Source organism: Bombus pascuorum, chromosome 8 (genome assembly GCF_905332965.1).
Source record: "Bombus pascuorum chromosome 8, iyBomPasc1.1, whole genome shotgun sequence".
NCBI lineage: Eukaryota > Metazoa > Arthropoda > Insecta > Hymenoptera > Apidae > Bombus > Bombus pascuorum.
Window position 1 is genome coordinate 9,192,710 of NC_083495.1, and position 17,082 is coordinate 9,209,791.

General features: G+C 32.4%; 1 protein-coding gene across 1 annotated transcript; it reads left to right on the forward strand.

Annotated features, from left to right (window-relative positions):
- Positions 1-296: 296 nt before the first annotated feature.
- LOC132909595 (UDP-glycosyltransferase UGT5-like) lies at positions 297-10,461 on the forward strand. The gene is made up of 4 exons (XM_060964518.1): positions 297-1,041; positions 1,758-2,188; positions 6,494-6,713; positions 8,725-10,461. Exons 1-4 carry the CDS (start codon positions 422-424, stop codon positions 9,005-9,007), a joined length of 1,554 nt encoding a protein of 517 aa, XP_060820501.1. The 5' UTR covers positions 297-421; the 3' UTR covers positions 9,008-10,461.
- Positions 10,462-17,082: the final 6,621 nt, after the last annotated feature.

Consider the following 17,082-nt stretch of genomic DNA (forward strand, 5'->3'; position numbering starts at 1 on the left):
GGAAATTTAATTAAAAAATTTCTTACGCAAGATTGTCCAAATAAAAACTTCGTAACAGTAAACATGTAAACAACTTTCTAGATAAAAATTCAACAAACATTTGATGGTTCTGCGTATTCATAGAAATCTAATGTATACACAAATTTGTATCATGCCAATGATAAAAAGATAATAAACGTCCGTAGATATGGAAACAACCTTGACTGACTACACTACTACAGTTTATTTCATATCGATACCGCGCACTTATCTTTTCGTCATTTTTGTTACTCCAACATTCCATTCGTTTCGTTCGACCTTCTGTTCTCACAGTGACTGTATTGCTATGTTTAACCTTATCCCCATGTATAGTTTTTGAGAATAATTTCTTTCTTCTTGTGCATTAAAGTCAAACTTCCCTCTTTATTCATTTGCCGCCGTAATGAACTTCCAGTTTCTACTATCAGTGATTAGTTGCGTAATATTCGGTGTTAATGGTGCAAGAATCTTGGTGTTATTTCCGCATCAAGCAAAAAGTCATTACATCGTGTTCGAGCCATTGTTGAAGAAACTTGCAGAAAATGGTCATCAGGTGGTGTCAGTGAACTTTTTCCCTCAGAAAACGCCTTTGCCTAATTTTACAGATATTGATATAAGTTCGAGTTTACCAAGTTTGGTTGGCACGAAGACAGTGCCAAACTCTTTTAAAGCATCTAAATGGGAAGTACTTAGAGGAGTACTTAGTCGTGGTGTACCAACATGCGATCCTGTGCTGAATCATCCGGCGTTGAAGAAACTTCTGCGATCGAAGGAAAAGTTTGATGTTTGCATCATAGAACTCTTTGCCACTGATTGTTTTCTTGGTATCGTTCATACTTTGAACATACCGATCACAGTTGGAGCTACCAGCAGCGTCATTCTACCATGGACGAACGAGATTATGAGGAATCCTGAAATCCCTAGCTATATCCCGCACTGGATGAACGGTGTAACGGATCAGATGAATTTCTTTGAGAGATCCATTAACTTTGTGGATTTTCTAGTCACCAAATTCGCATACAAGTAAAGCAAATTAATACTACTGTATCGTGTTTACTTTTGTAGAATCGTTATAAAATTATACAAATTAATTTGCACCTTCAAATTACCCATAAATATATAGAAATCAGCAGTTGAATTATGTTAAACTAGATCATTATGTTTAGAGATGATACGTAGTATCGAATTGATTGAAATGAGACATTTATAAGCTTCGTTTGTTCTCAAGAATTTAACATAATATAATTTTGTGTACACGCTGATGACAAAATGATTTTTGTTAAAATAAAATGTTAAAAAGTTTCACTGCGGAATTGCTGCGTTGATTAATTAATTTTTATGCCATGATGGATAACAAGTATTTTATTCTTGCTTCACATGTTGTGAAGTAAATATATTATGATAAATTATAACTACTTAAATCAGAATGGCTATTTTATAAGATGTAACAAAAACTTGTATGTATGATCGTCTTTCAATGGAACGTAGTATTTTGTACATTTGTTTTTACGAATTCTTTGTAATATTGCAATCGTAATTTTATTTATGTAATAAGTAATTATTCAGACGGAGTAAAGGGTAACAAGCTTCATAAATCTTCTAATCGAAATAATCAATGTTATTTGTGTCGGAACGGTAAACAAAGTACTTCTAGATTTTCTAATTTAATTCCTTAAGCGAGTACTTACTTCACGTGGAATCCGCTGTGTCAATACTCGACACTTTCAATTCTGTTACAGATACTTATCAGATAAGCCAGGTTACGAAATTGCCAAAAGACATTTCGGTGACGATCTGCCCGACTTTGACACTCTAAGATCAAGAATATCATTGGTAATAACAAACGGACATGCAGCAGTTAGCACTGCGCGAGCCTTGGCGCCAGGATTCAAGGAACTGGGTGGTATTCACATACTGTCATCAAGTCCACCATCGTTGCCGGAAGATCTTCAGAATTTTCTTGACTCGCACAGCAAAAACGGTGTTATTTACTTTAGTCTAGGATCGCAAATAGACTCGTCCACCATGTCGGAGCAGGCGTTAGCAGCTTTTTACAGAGCATTCGAGCAAGTACCGCAGCAAATACTATGGAAGTGCACCGGAGGGAAAATGCCCACGCTGCCCAAGAACGTTAAGTGCATCGAATGGGCGCCCCAGCTCTCCATATTGTGTACGTATATATTCTTCTTTACTAGTACCGGAAAGTTTAAGCATCGAGAGAATATTATCCTATGGTGGCCATAAAAAACCTGCGAATGCTTTTATGCGTGGTTTTTGCTGCTTTCCGTGTCGAAGGTTCCGTAACTTTCTCGTGTTCTCGGTTCGGGTTTTCGATCTGTACATTTATGAGCAAAATGTTGATCGACTGAACAGAGATATGTTACGTTGGAAGAAAAAAGTATGTAGAAAAAAGTACGTTATGTTGGAGTAAAAGTATGTAGTAAAATTCTAGACAACGAACATATTCTAGTAATATTTATGCTATGTACTCATTTTAATATTAGTCTAGTAAATACTTTTAATAATACTTAAGTAAGCGATAGACGGCGTGAAAATACAAATTGTAGTAGTTAATTGTAACGCAAGAGAGATCTGATTACATAATTCCTTTTGTGAAAAGATAAGTTTAGTAAGAGTAAATCTAGTCGCTAGAAAGCTAGGAATAAAGTTTCTACGAAGGGTCATTGTTTTTGACAAAATAAAAATGGTTTAAAATATTTGTTGGGTGCACCGATCAAAGATGCATAAAATACATAGAAATCAGCAGTTAAATTATGTTAAACTAGACCATTATGTTTAGAGATGATACGTAGTATTGAATTAATTGAAATGAGATATTTGTAAGATGCACAAATTTCATTTGTGCCTAAATTCGTAGCCTAGAGGTATTACATCACGTTTTCTGTATATAACTACATATAATGACGTATGAAATATTTTTCCTAAAATAGAAAGAGGAAAGAGAATATAAATTAAAGAAAGAGGAAAGATGGAATGTAAATTAATGAAAGTAATTATTTCCTTAGTAATTATTAACGTTTATTATACTGACAAAAGATCTATTGTCTTCAAGAAAGGAGACGTATTAGCGTAGAAGCTGACAAAATTATCATTAGCTTTTCATTAAATATATGGAAGATAGTATTAGAATAGTAATGTACAATATATTGTTTAATATAAGATATCTTATTCATCGTTCTCTTATAGTTAACATTTATTATCATTAATTAATAACAGGTAATAATAGTCACTAATCAATCGGATTAGTAATAATAATTTACAGTAATTCATAATCATACAATATTTAATGTTCATTTTTACAGTGACATTAAAAAATATATTTTTTTAAATATATAACACTGTTTTGTACGAGGAAATTGAAACGTATAAAATATACATACGTATACTTTTAAGTTTAATAATTTAGGCGTATTGATTTTATATTTTTTGCACGTTAAAAGAGAATACTTTTAAGATTATATTTTTATCGTGAAATTAAATGAAAAAATTTATTTTTGTTTTGCGTATCCACAGTTAGAACGAATAGTTGAATTTCAAATAATTCAAAGGTTTCGATTTTTTCCCTTGACCTCCTAATTCGTACCAATAATTTGTTTCATGTATCTGTGTTCGTATTAATAGGACAACAGTATATTCTCTCATACAATCGACAACTCCATTTATGATTCCGGATATTGAACCCCGAAATCGAATAAAACTGATTTAAAGTATGCATTAACGTTAAATAATTTATAGATCAATTTGCCCGAATATCGAGCACCTTTTATACTCATTATCTACATATACTAGCTATGCCCCATTTGTTGTCAATAATCCAGTTTTGTGTAGTCAGATATAATTGTAGTTTATTTTATAATACGATATTCTAAGCTATCTATATAGCGTTTAACCTACCCCGAGTTTCTGTACCTCTGTCGTTTTAAATATCCTAAGGAAACATTAAATAAGATGAATCCCCGAAAGGAAGTACATAGCTGTTATCTTCTGATAGAAAAGTGATATCTTTTAATTTATGCTCGTGAAAATTTTAAACTTGTTTAAGCTTCTTTTTAAGCTTAGAAACCCAGATTTTTAGTACAGTTTAGTATACTTCATTAAAATATGAAGTATACATAGAAATAGTATAAAAGAATTGAATTCTTTCAATTTATAGATATTTCTAAAAATTGATGTCAATTCATTATTAGTTAAAAGCACGTGTATTTCGAGTTGACTAATCTTTAAATGCTCTTTCCTCGATAACTAATTTTCCATTGTTTTTTATTCTTCTTGGCTGTCGAAATATTAAAAATGCTGCAATACATAAAAATCTGACCTAAATATTCTAAAATACATATGGGATTTAGATCGAATCAAAGGTGAAAAGGAAACGCAAAGTAGAAATCAGTTTTGTAAAATACTGAAAACAGAATGGTAGAAAATACGATGCGAGTTCGTTGAATTATTCAACAGATTTTTTGAACCGGCGAAAGGATAGAAAAAAGTCATAAAGCATACAAATTTTTAAAAATTAACGAATACCTTTGAAAGCGACTGGATACTAATTCATGAATTGAATATTTTAAACATCAATAGAGCTGCACTGCTAAATACGTAAATGTATTTATTCCTGAAAATAAAATATTTGCATTTAATAAGACATTTATAGTACTATGTTTAAACTTAAGATTACAATATTTGTTTATGGCCATTTGTAACAGATGGCCAATAAACGACAAAGATTTTTTTAAAAAAGTATTTAACTTGTACATTTTTTCTATACTACAAAATGAATGGTAATTTTTCATTTTTCACACAGAACACTTTTTTTGATATTTTTCCAGTTTATATTAAAGAAAAAAATGCTTTAAAAAAAAGATATGCAAGCGTGCTTTATGCAGAAGTAAATTCATCCTCGAACTTTGAAAAATAAGGTTAAGTGCATCACTATTGTTGAGCAACAAGCCTCAAAAAGCAACTCGAAACTTTATTTCTTCTGAGATTGCCTGCTGAAAATTAGTTTGTTTTCAATACGGAAGAAGTGGACTTTCAAAAGGAGAGCAATTCAATGTTTTGAATTGTAGTTACATAGATATAGCGAACCGCGATTGTGTAGTGTTTGCTATTATTAACAGAAAGATGAAAATTTATAAGAAGTATTCCAATAATGTTCCAATCGTACATCAACGAACTAAATCAATATAACATCTAAATTAAATAGAACATCTGAAGGATATGAAAAATACGATACATTTCTAGATATATTTTATACCGTATAGAACTCATTTCTGATGCACGATAATATACGAGCCATATAATTTAACAAATTGACTTAAATTTTACTTTCATTATAGATCATTTTTATATTTCTCTGTGTATCACGTTCCATATTTATTCAATATTTACAATGTTTTTTTTACTAAAATAAATATATACATGATAAAATAAATTGCAAAATCTCATTTGATTTAATGAATATGAAAGTAGATAATGAAATATTCGCCACGATTTTCAATTCCCCAAAAACGAAATCTACCTTGTAACACCTTGCTGTCTTTAATTATTATTTGTGAAAAGAGTGTTAAGCTATGAAAATTTCTAAATCACTTTACTGACAACCGGTACATAATTTCCTTTGGTCGCAGTTCGCTCAGCTATTTTGTTTCGAATAAGATCTGTTTATATGAGCTATTATTAAAGTTTATCGAGGTAGCGCTGTATTTTAATATCGCGATATCGCATGATTTGACATACGTGTCACGTTCAGAGCGTTATAGAATTTCGTACAATTCACGGGTTTAGTACGTCGTAAATAAAGAGCAAGTTATAGGACTAGGAGAATAATGTGTGAATTAGGACAGGCTTAAATTTAGGCTAGGTCTAGGTTAAATCTTGGGATGGATCCAAATTTCCACATACGTTACCTGCATGTTCCATTTCGTATGCTGTTAGCAATCAGATCGCTTTGTATGCAAACGATCGCTGTTCAAGTAATTGATTTAGATGCACAAACGAGATTCGAAGCGTTATTGACAAATTTGTTCATTATTCAATTTCTTGGTACATTATTCCTTCAAATCATTGTCTTGCGATCTCCCGGAGTATTTAAATGAAATTTCCCTAAAATATTTTTTCGTTTCAATTGAAGTATCTTCAGTGTTATGTCTTTTTGTGAATATATGTAGGCATATATATATGTGAAACTATAACTATTCAACTTTTAAATTATTAGCGATACGAAAGAATGAAGATGTTACTTAAGAGTACAGATTACTAGGTAACGTATATTTATAAAATCGAACTTTTATGTGCATTATAGCTCCCTAGAATGCGTAAATCATTCCATACAATATGTTCTTATTACTGAACCTAACATTTATTATTTTCACGGAACCACTCCACGAGAAAAAAAAAAAAAAAAAGAAAAGAAAAAATATCACAAAAGGTTTAACTTTATTGGTTTGAAAATTACCAGGTCACCCGAATGTGCGGCTATTTATTACACACGGCGGATTGCTAGGGACTCAAGAGGCAGTTTATTGCGGGGTACCGATTCTCGGTATACCCCTGTTTGGAGATCAGCACTTGAACATGGCCTACTTCGTGAAAAAGGAGTTGGCTCTGAAGCTGGATTACCGTCAACTTTCATACGCGTCAGTATCGAACGCTTTGAGCGAACTGCTCGTGAACAAGAGGTAATCAGAATCTTCGTTCTTCGTGCAAATGGAAATTTCATAGTTCGGGTAGCGAATCGAAGAATCAAATGAGAGAAAGAACGTCAAAGAGATTTTCCCGCTAGCTCTACTTCATCAGCTATCTATAGACATAACATATTTTCCTTTATGACTGCATGCGCACAATTGAAAAAAATTCTACAAACTATTTAAAAATATTTCAATTAATTATAATTATTTTATAGTACTTACGAGATAATCGAAGATATTTATATTTAGCAATATCTTTTACAAAGAAGAAATTTTTAGTAACTCCTTCTACAATGAAATTTCCAAATTTCAAAAATTTCATTTTCCAAGAAACTATACCAAAATTCCAAGAAACACAGATGGCATATGGTGTTCAGTGCACAGATACTCTTCATCATCTGGAAATTGTAAACATCGGTTAAACGTTCTCGCCTGTACAGATGAGGGTAACATCGGAGGAACGTTTCTGCATTACAATTGTATCGGCGGTATGCATTTGGCAGATAGCAATCGCCTCCCGATAAACGGGCCACGCGTACTGAATTTCATCGTCGATTTTCGAATCGATCGTACATTAATTACAAACTCCCCTCGCTGCCTCCCCCATTAATCGTGTGTCCCGCTACAAATCATTGTTAACGATTACAATTACTCCCAAGTGTAAACGTCTTCGTCGGTGAACATCGCAGATCTAAACGGTCTGAAATTTTATCGGATCAACCGTGAACATAGTCGGTGAATCTATTAAATTTATTAAAAACGGTCTATTAAAATTGTAGCATCAGAATCGTTGCCGCGATAGGTAATCAAGTATAATAATGAAGTTAGTATACTAGATTACATACGATGCGTGTTTTAGCCGTGTACGAGATGTTTTAAACTGAAAGAACATTGGAAATTGTTCGGTGCAAATCGAGGATAACAATGTTCCAGTTGCCAATTTTAATTATATTGAGAACTTTTTAACTATCATGCTGTTTTTCAATTATGCAAATCATTTTTTCTGGCACACGAGTCGAAAGAGTAAACATCTGTTGATGTATTGAATCGTTTAAGTAGAGTAAACGTTTAATAAATGAGAGACGTCAGTTCTGAAAGCTGAATTTGAAAATTATTTCGTTTTCAATTCTTTATTAACTTTGCTGCGATCCTCGACATTTGTAAATTTGATGAAATTTTGGTTTCGTTTCGATCGAGAAAGGGGCTTTAAATGTTTGAAGAAAGTTTTCAGAGTAAAATTGAAATGAGAAACTGCATATTTGAATAATGATTCTTTCACATTTTCCTTAAACGTAAAAATTTTTTATCGGAGAATGAGGAGCTACAAACTTTAAATCATTGGTCTTAATATTAAACTTAATTGATTATCATAGAGAAGGTGTTATTAAAATATTACATTAGTTTTGAAAAATATATGATCAGTTAACAAGTGAAATTTACATACGTGTATTGCTCACGTGTATAAACAAGATAAAAAATTTGCGGAGAGAATCGCGATAAGAAAATCTGCATCTCACAGCTGAACATAGGGTTTTATGTAGAGCTGCAGAGTAAAATAAAAGGCTACGTTAGCAGCTGATGCAGAGAATTTGTATATTGCAAACAATAGTATAAAGTATTATCTTAAAACCAGGAGTCATGCAAATTTAATACATAACAAATCCTTCAATTAATTGAAAAATTATTATCGAACAATTTTTGATAAAAGATGTGTATATTCTTTATCACATTATTGAGATACCTAACATTAATTTACATTTTTAATAAAATATGAATGTATTTTCAAATATTTTAGAGAATATATTAAAATTAATGTTTACTGAAGTAATAAATTTAATAAATCCATAATAAATCTATAATAATTAAAATTTAATTAATAAAATTATCATGAAATATTGTAAGAAACACCTTGCAATTGAATATTTGAAAATTTTATTAATCAATTTTAATATTATGTGGAATATGGGGTGGAAGATACAAATAATTATAATATAATTCACAGCTACACGGATATGGCACGAAAAGCTTCTTCGCAGTTCAAAGATCGGCTAATTCCACCATTGGATGAAGCAGTTTATTGGATAGAATATTTACTTCGTCATGGACCAAATTCTTTAAAAACAGCAGCTGCAGAATTAACATGGTATCAATATCTATTGTTGGATGTTATATCTATGATGGTAATCTCAATTATAATTACAATTTGGATCATTTATAAATTATTTAGACTATTATTTTGTCGAAGAAAAATAGTGTCAGTAGACATTAATAAGAAACGATCATAACTACATTGCTATTCTTGAGCAAGATTCTAAGGAATGATTTATTTTTTAAATAAAAATGTTGATTCGAGTCATTTGTACAGTTTGTTACATTTCTTACTCGTTTTTAATGATAATATAATTGTTCACGCTTTTATATAAAAAGATAAGAATACTTTTTATATTATAACAACAACAGTGGTGGCGAGAATATCTGGCCGAGTAGGGATTTAACATTGTTGTTCAGGACGCAAATTATAGTTCTTAACACTTTCACGTCGAGGCCGTTTGGCTGGAAACCTACACCTCGTACGGCAGCTTTGTACTAAAAACTTCCGCCGTTCTGTTGGCAATGTACAACTTACACGAGAAATCAAAAGTTCATGAAAAATTCTGGAACTTAAATAAAGATATAATTCACACGTTAAGAAAATGCGGAATATAATTTTTTCATTTGAAATTTCGTTCTTGTAAAAATCGAATTTCGACGTGCATAGCCCGATACGATGTGTGTTCGATAAATTTTCAAATTTCATTTCCTAGAAAACGAGATTTCAAATGAAAAAACTGCATTCCACATTTTAGATTTATCTTCTTATGTATGTGGAATAACCACCTGCCGATTTTGTCCGCGCGTATTCAATCGGGAATTAGTCAACTTCACGTACATTGACAAGTTGTAAAACTCGATTTTCTCGGAAACGAAGTTTCAAATGAAAACATTTTATTATAGATTTCCGATTTATATTGTATTATGGGATTTGAAGCAATAGATACTAGTATTATACACATTGTTCATTTGCTGCAACGATGACTTACTGGTATAGGAAAAACGGTTTTTGCTTCAACAGTTCGATTCGTTTCCCCTAAAATCATTATTTCTTGATATGGCAATCGAGTAACAAATAAGGAATAAAACCAAATATTCGCATTCGAAATAGTTAAATTCCTATGGCAAGCCAGCCATCCTTTTTCCAATGTATTTTACCCAAGAGACACTACAGTTTACAATATCATCAATACTGAGGACTGAGACAATGCATCGAAAATGCTTTTAAAAGCTTTGAAAGTCGCGTTTACTTATAAAATATTTGGCCGAACGCTTTACGAAATTGCCTGACTAAAGTAGAAACTTACGGAAGTATGTTTAAGGGAGACATTTCTTCTAGGATAATAGTCAGGTTGTAAAATATTGAAACTTCCTGTGTGTTTTTGATATGCTCCTATTCAAATTTCATAAGTTTTCTGCGTGAAAGGTTGATCTATATTTATTATTTTATTCCTTCACTCAAAATTTTCTAGTTTTTCGGTAGCGGTATTATTACATAATAATATAATAATAATATCCTTATTATTTGACACTTTATCGTATTTAATCAAAGTGTAAAGCGACAGATTTTCGAAATTAATTCTGAAAAAGAAGAACAATATATTATTGAAAGCGAACATAACTGTTGAAAATGACGACGTGAGTTCGTGCTCGACATCCATATGCAGATGCGTTGTTACAATAAATAGTAACTAGAAGATTGTTCTAGATACAGTCGATAGATTTAAGCGATAGGTTTAAGATGTTTTATTGTTTTTATCCCTAGTCCATGTAAGAATGTGTAATAAAGGTTTTTCGACTCAGAACGGTGTAATAAATTTATCAAAAGAATAAAATAATAGCTATTATGATCCTACCTCTGAATAAAGAAATAACAACAATAACATTAAACGTAATTATGATATGTAACAAAAATATTTTAGAAGAATATATCTCTATCTATCTGAGATACTCTGAAAACAAAAAGAATTGAGCAGTACTTGTAGAAAATACTGCGAATGTCAAGAAATAAGTTTTTCAAGAGGAAAAGAAAACTTATGCGCCAATGTAGTTCAAATTCATGAAAAAGGAAAGTGTACCTGTAGAAAAGCCTGTATGTGTCACCACTTAGTTGTGAAGAAAACTCAAAGTTCCATTCGTTGAGATAAATGGCAGAGATAAAAGCCACGGATGGAATTGTCTCAAATCATAGATCGAACGTGTTTCCCTAAATTTAAAGTTTAAAAATGAAGATCACAATGCAAGGTATGATTTTTCCTTGAAATGGTCTTGTGATAAATTAATATTTTCAATTAAAATCTAATACAACGCGCAATAACGCGTAATTTGAGTAAATATATACAGTAAATGTATAATTACTGTAATATGACGATGTTACACATAATATTATACAGATCAAACATACACGAGGCAAATATTTACAACAGAAGATTATATTCGCCAAAATCCAGGCCGTTTGATGCATTCGTCGAACAAAATATCTCGCACCTGCATAGAAGAAACAATAAATATAACAAAAGCCGCGGCTTTAGAATTTCAAATACCATAACAAAGAAAGGAGAACGTCATTATATTAGTTATACGTGCCATCTTACGCGACGAAAAGAAGCTTTTGCATATTCCAGCGTTATATCACTCGTGCTTTATTATGTATGCACGAACGTGAAGTAGCAAAACAGGAAGCCGGAAAAGTCAGCCGCGCATCTACCGCTCAGAGAATAAAAGCGCAGTTATAAATTGGGGGAAATCGCGTCTCTTTCGCGACTCTGAATGCAATCTAATAAAGTGTTTAGACTTCCCGACCGTCGAATAAATCCCGAGGCGACCAGGAATACGAAATAAATGCGCCATATTAATTTAGCCGAATTTATAACGAGACGGGGTCTCTTGGTTTCCGTAAATGTGGTTCGTTAACAAATTTCTTCCCTTTGATATTATTAAATCAGAGATGCTTTAAAAAATGTGACGTTTAAAGATAATCAAATTAGTTCCTTTATAAATGTCATGATTAAATATACAGAATACGGCTGAGATGGTACATATGGCTGGAGGATGATGTCTCATACAGAAATAAATCAAATGTGCATAAATGAAATCTTTTAAATTCCTGATATGTCAACGTTCGTGGATATTGTTTGTAGAAATATATGAAACGTAATTTTTTCCACATTTCGGAGCATTATTTTGTTCATTTTCAGGCAACGAATACGTATATCGTGGAACATGTTTTATTTATATTATAATATTATAATTTCAGTCACATAGTTCAGACGAATGTCGAGCATACTATTAATTTGAATGAAACGTACATATTGCTTTGACCTGCTTTCCAGGCTTGATTCCAACCGCGCACGTGTTGCTACGTCAAAGTATTCTTTACACTCCTCTGTACGAGAATTACATTAAAAAAGGACATGCAAGTTTTTTGAAACATTACTTTCGTACGGAACGAAAAGTTTCTTTGATATATTTTTCCTATCAAACAGGAATTAAAAACAAAGTTTTATATCTCAATATATTTTTATCTAGCTGTATGCCAAATACCGTTGCTTTTTCTATTTCTTTAAATAATGTATACAGTTTATTATAATTATACACATAATAATATGAATATATAACGATATTTCTATGAACTAAAGTATTAATATTTTACGTACATGGTATTAAGTTTCAAGAAAATATAAGAATTGTACATATATATATTTTTTTTTATACGTGGGGAAATCTTCATGGACACCCTGCCGCTCTTTTGGGTGTTGGATTTACCGACTAAAACTCCACGGTGGCCGATCTAACGCTTAAAAGGAGTGCCCCGGGACCTCTTTCAAATTGCTGCCGGAGAACTCTTGCGTCTTCTCCTATTCTTAGGGAGCCATTCCTTAGGTCTAATTTGGGTGTTGTGACCACACATCTCGTCATCCCCTGGGCCGTCGTGCAAGTCCGAAGAGGACCCAGAATCTTCTCGGCATGACGACCCCTATGACCACCTAGAGCAACGCGAGACCTTACAAAGGTTAGAAGTGCTTACCCTTTCCCACTCTGCCCGCTCCTTTGCGAGCATTACTTCTTCGCAATAGGAACTCTTACGAGGAACTCTTTTTGCCCCCTCAGCATCGCCTTTGCGATTTACGAAGGGCCCAAACTTTCGCCAATTGCGAGTTGCAGGACATGTCAGAGAAAACTCCACCGTGTACTGGGCCGTGACCTCGCCCTCTTCGTAGTGGTGACAGGTGTTCGTCGCCTCCCTTCTTATGTTCCGTAGGTACCTGTCGCTCAGGTAGGCCCGGATGACACGAATAAGATAGGCAGGTACCTCGAAGAATTCAAGAGCCTGCACTATCCCATTCCAGGGTATCATGTTGAACACATTGACTATGTTTTTTTTTTTTTTTTTTCGTGGAGGAATTCCGCACGGACACTCACCACTTCTAGGGAAAAGAGCGGCGTGGTAGTTGCAATCATTATTTCTTTTTTTATATCTTCACGAAATGTTACACTTCATGAAAGTAAAATACAAAATGTTTTAAACAATACAGGATATATTTGGGTTGAAAGTAACATGTTAAATATTTCAAAGTGTATATTTTGTTTTGAGATTGTAATAATTTAGAATTCGTCCATCTACATTATCGTAGATTTCCTCTTTGTTATTTTATTTGTAATCGTTGATATTATTCTTATTTCATCGAAACATCGTACTATTTTAACACAGAATTTAGATTTTACTAAATATACATACATAACATATCTTAAGAATATTGCCATTGTTGTGTAATATTTTTGTTTCTTCGATAATAAGTTTTATTATAATATATTTAATTATACTGCATATTATAACATAACAGATATTTTTATATATCCTATATATCTAATAATATATTTTTACATATCTTTAATGACCTCCTTTCCTTTGACAGACTTCCATTATAAAATGTTAAAAATCCTCAATCGTCCAACTAAACTCACAGAAAAGCAATCAAAGAGCTAAAAGAAGTTCGCATTGAAATAATTTATTGTAGCGAGAAATTGCCTTGAAATATGAAACTAAAGTAGAAGGAGTACAGAGGGAGACGTATCAATAGTTCTTTAAATGCAAATCTTTATGATTTTCCTTCCTCGTTAACCGACTTAGTTCTTCCATTTTTCTCAATATATCAGAATTTAAAAAATTTTAGATACATTAGATTTGAAAGAATTATAAGATTGTTGATTATCTTCAGTCGAATTAAAATAAGATCAGCTAAAAATTTAAATTTTTTCTAATATAATCAAAGATTTCAAAAATACCTCACAGTCGTCCTAGTTGAAAGATCTACCAAAGATGATTATAAAGAGACTTTTTATCTGTCTGTCAGGTTAACCACAGTCCATAAACTTAACACGCTCCCTACTTACAGAACTTCGATTTTTAGCAGTACTATGATTCTGATTTTATGATCATAATTAGGTATTGTTAATTGAGGCGCAATTCACGAAACGTTACTTTTGTTAAACTAATCAGTTTACTGAAACTAGACAAGTCCAGTTCGCTCCTTCTGCGCTCATTAGCTCGTTGTATGATCTTTTTCTCATTGTGACATGACAACAAGAAACAACAGGAAGAGGATGAGCTGTTACTGTCTAATGAGCCTCGTGCACTCATTTAACTTCCATGAAAGACCATTTGTGTTCTACTCTGCCCGAGCATCGAGATGAAGTTGTATTTGCGAACAATACCGCGAGTTGAAAGAATAAACTTCGCGTCGCACATTTTCGTCCTGGCAACTGTTTGGTTTCGAACTAGGGGCTAGTAGAAGAATAAACTTGGCAATTTCCAAATGACCATCTTTTACATGACTAGCATTAATGCCGCTTATTTTGCTAATAGTATAAGATTAATCAGTCTCCGTTGGTTTTTATAATTATTACAATTTAAATAGATAATGATATTAGCTGTAAAATCTTAAATTTATGTTGTTACATTACGCTATTATTAATATTCTGAAATCTTAAATCATATTCCTACTTTACACTGGAACTAAAAAAATTTCGATTCTGTTAAAGTAAAATAATTAAAAAAACCGAAACTAAATTTCTAGTTATCACGAAGCTGTTTTTATTATATCATGAAACTGATTTGTTAAAGTAAAGATTCTACGTTGATCAGAATGTATTAATAATGACTTAATTGTGAATTACCAAAAAAGGAAAAAGAAAATTTGTATACTATTTGTCGCATTGTTTTAACATTCTTATTATTCTCGTACCACATACGACGTTACCGATGCAATATAGTTATGGTTTGTATTGAAACTACATAATGTTTTGTACATACAAAATTATAAATAAAATATATTATCAAGTATAAGTACTCTGTCTAAGAAACTCGCTACACACTTTCTCGATACTTTAAATAAACAAATTACGCCCAATGAAAATAGTAAAAAACCAACAAAAAGAGCAAAATGATCACCAAAATCTGTTCTTGTGGATAAATATGTCAATTAAATAGATCACTCTTCATAAATAAACTAAAATTGAGGCTTAAAACAAATGCGAGACGACTTCACATTAAAACTTGACAGCAATGCTGACCTGACTTGAAACATAAAAACAAGTCTTAAAACTAAGGCATAAAACTAAGGCATAAAACTAAGACTTAAACCTAAGACTTAAAAAATTAATTCGAAAATTAATGTTTATAACTTGGACTTAAAATTAAAACTTGGACTAAGGTTTAAAATTAAAACTTAAAACAAAGATTAAGTCCTCCGCTGTTTCTTGTCCGCCTTTACCCTCCAACAATGAGGCTTAAAATTAACTTAATCGAAGTTTCAGAACTAAAACTTACTTAAACTAAAGTACATTAAATTACAGCCATACTGGCAACCTTTCGTATGAAGGACCTTAACTTGCTGCGAAGTTTAAAAACTGAAACTAGAAACACTTTGTGAAATTAATTGTTTTATTTAATAATTTCATATTTAAAAGGATTAAATAAAGGAGCCTTTAACTTATATATATCTTAGACTTAATTAAAATTATGCTAATAATTCACTAAGGTACATAGAATTATTAAGGTACCTTACTAAGGTATAAGACCTACATTATGATCAATTAAAATTAAGACGTTGGTTATTTAAGCTGAGAATTACGACTAATGGTTAAATCTAAAACTTAAAATTAAGCAAACATCACGCACCATCTATCTCACACAGAATGATCACATGGATCTTTACAATCTTGAAAGTAAGCATATATCACACAATATATATCTCTTGCATGGCGATTACATGGATTTATAAAATCTTAAAAGTAAACATGCACCATGTACAATTCGTCTGGTATAGAATGACTACACAGATCATTACAAATATTATGAAACTTCATTAGAAACGAAAATATAATAAAAACTAAGACATAGCTACCCCACGATGTTCTTGCGACATTCCACGGCATCCCACAATGGATTGTCAGTGCAGTTTAGATCACCAAAATAATACGAAAAATTTGATGACCTAGACAAGTCTATGTTAGTGTAGTTATCGGATCGCCATGGTTTTGCCAAAGATTAATTAACTCACGGAAAAGCAAAGTAATTACACAGTGTAAAGCTTCATTTTTTGAAAACGATGACACGTTTCCAGATCTCACCGCGAATAGAGATCCAAACTGGAGCAACGGTACCCCACGCTATCCCAAGATAACCCATGGTGTCCTACGGTGTCATACTGTGTCCCACGTTGTCCAACGGTGTCCAACGGCATAAACGGCGTCCAACGATGTCCCACGGTGCAGTCCAGTCTAGATCATCCAAAATTCTTTTCGCGGCTTTTGGTGACCCAAACTGGACTGGTGCGTAGTTCTTAGCTTGGTATCGTTTTCCAAAGATTAATCAACTGATTAATTTTTGGAAAACGATGCCAATTACCAGGTCTCACCACGAGGAGGTGACTACGCAAGAGACCCGCCCATGATTTATTTAACATTATGCATCGGTCTCGACATTCAACCTGTTGACAAGAATGTCGAGTTCTGACTCTACGTGATCATGGGCCTGCGTAAAGAAATAGCTGTTTCGTAGCCTAACTGCGAAACATATATCTCCAACGCAGCGGTTACACGAATCTTTACAAACGTAAATCAAAGCTTACACGATGCAATATCTATCTCCCACACAACGCAACATGTATCTCACACACAACGATTACATCGATCAGTACAAACATCATACAATAATTCGCAACCCTATAGGCAACATTCCGTATCAAAGATACATTTGTCTATCTTG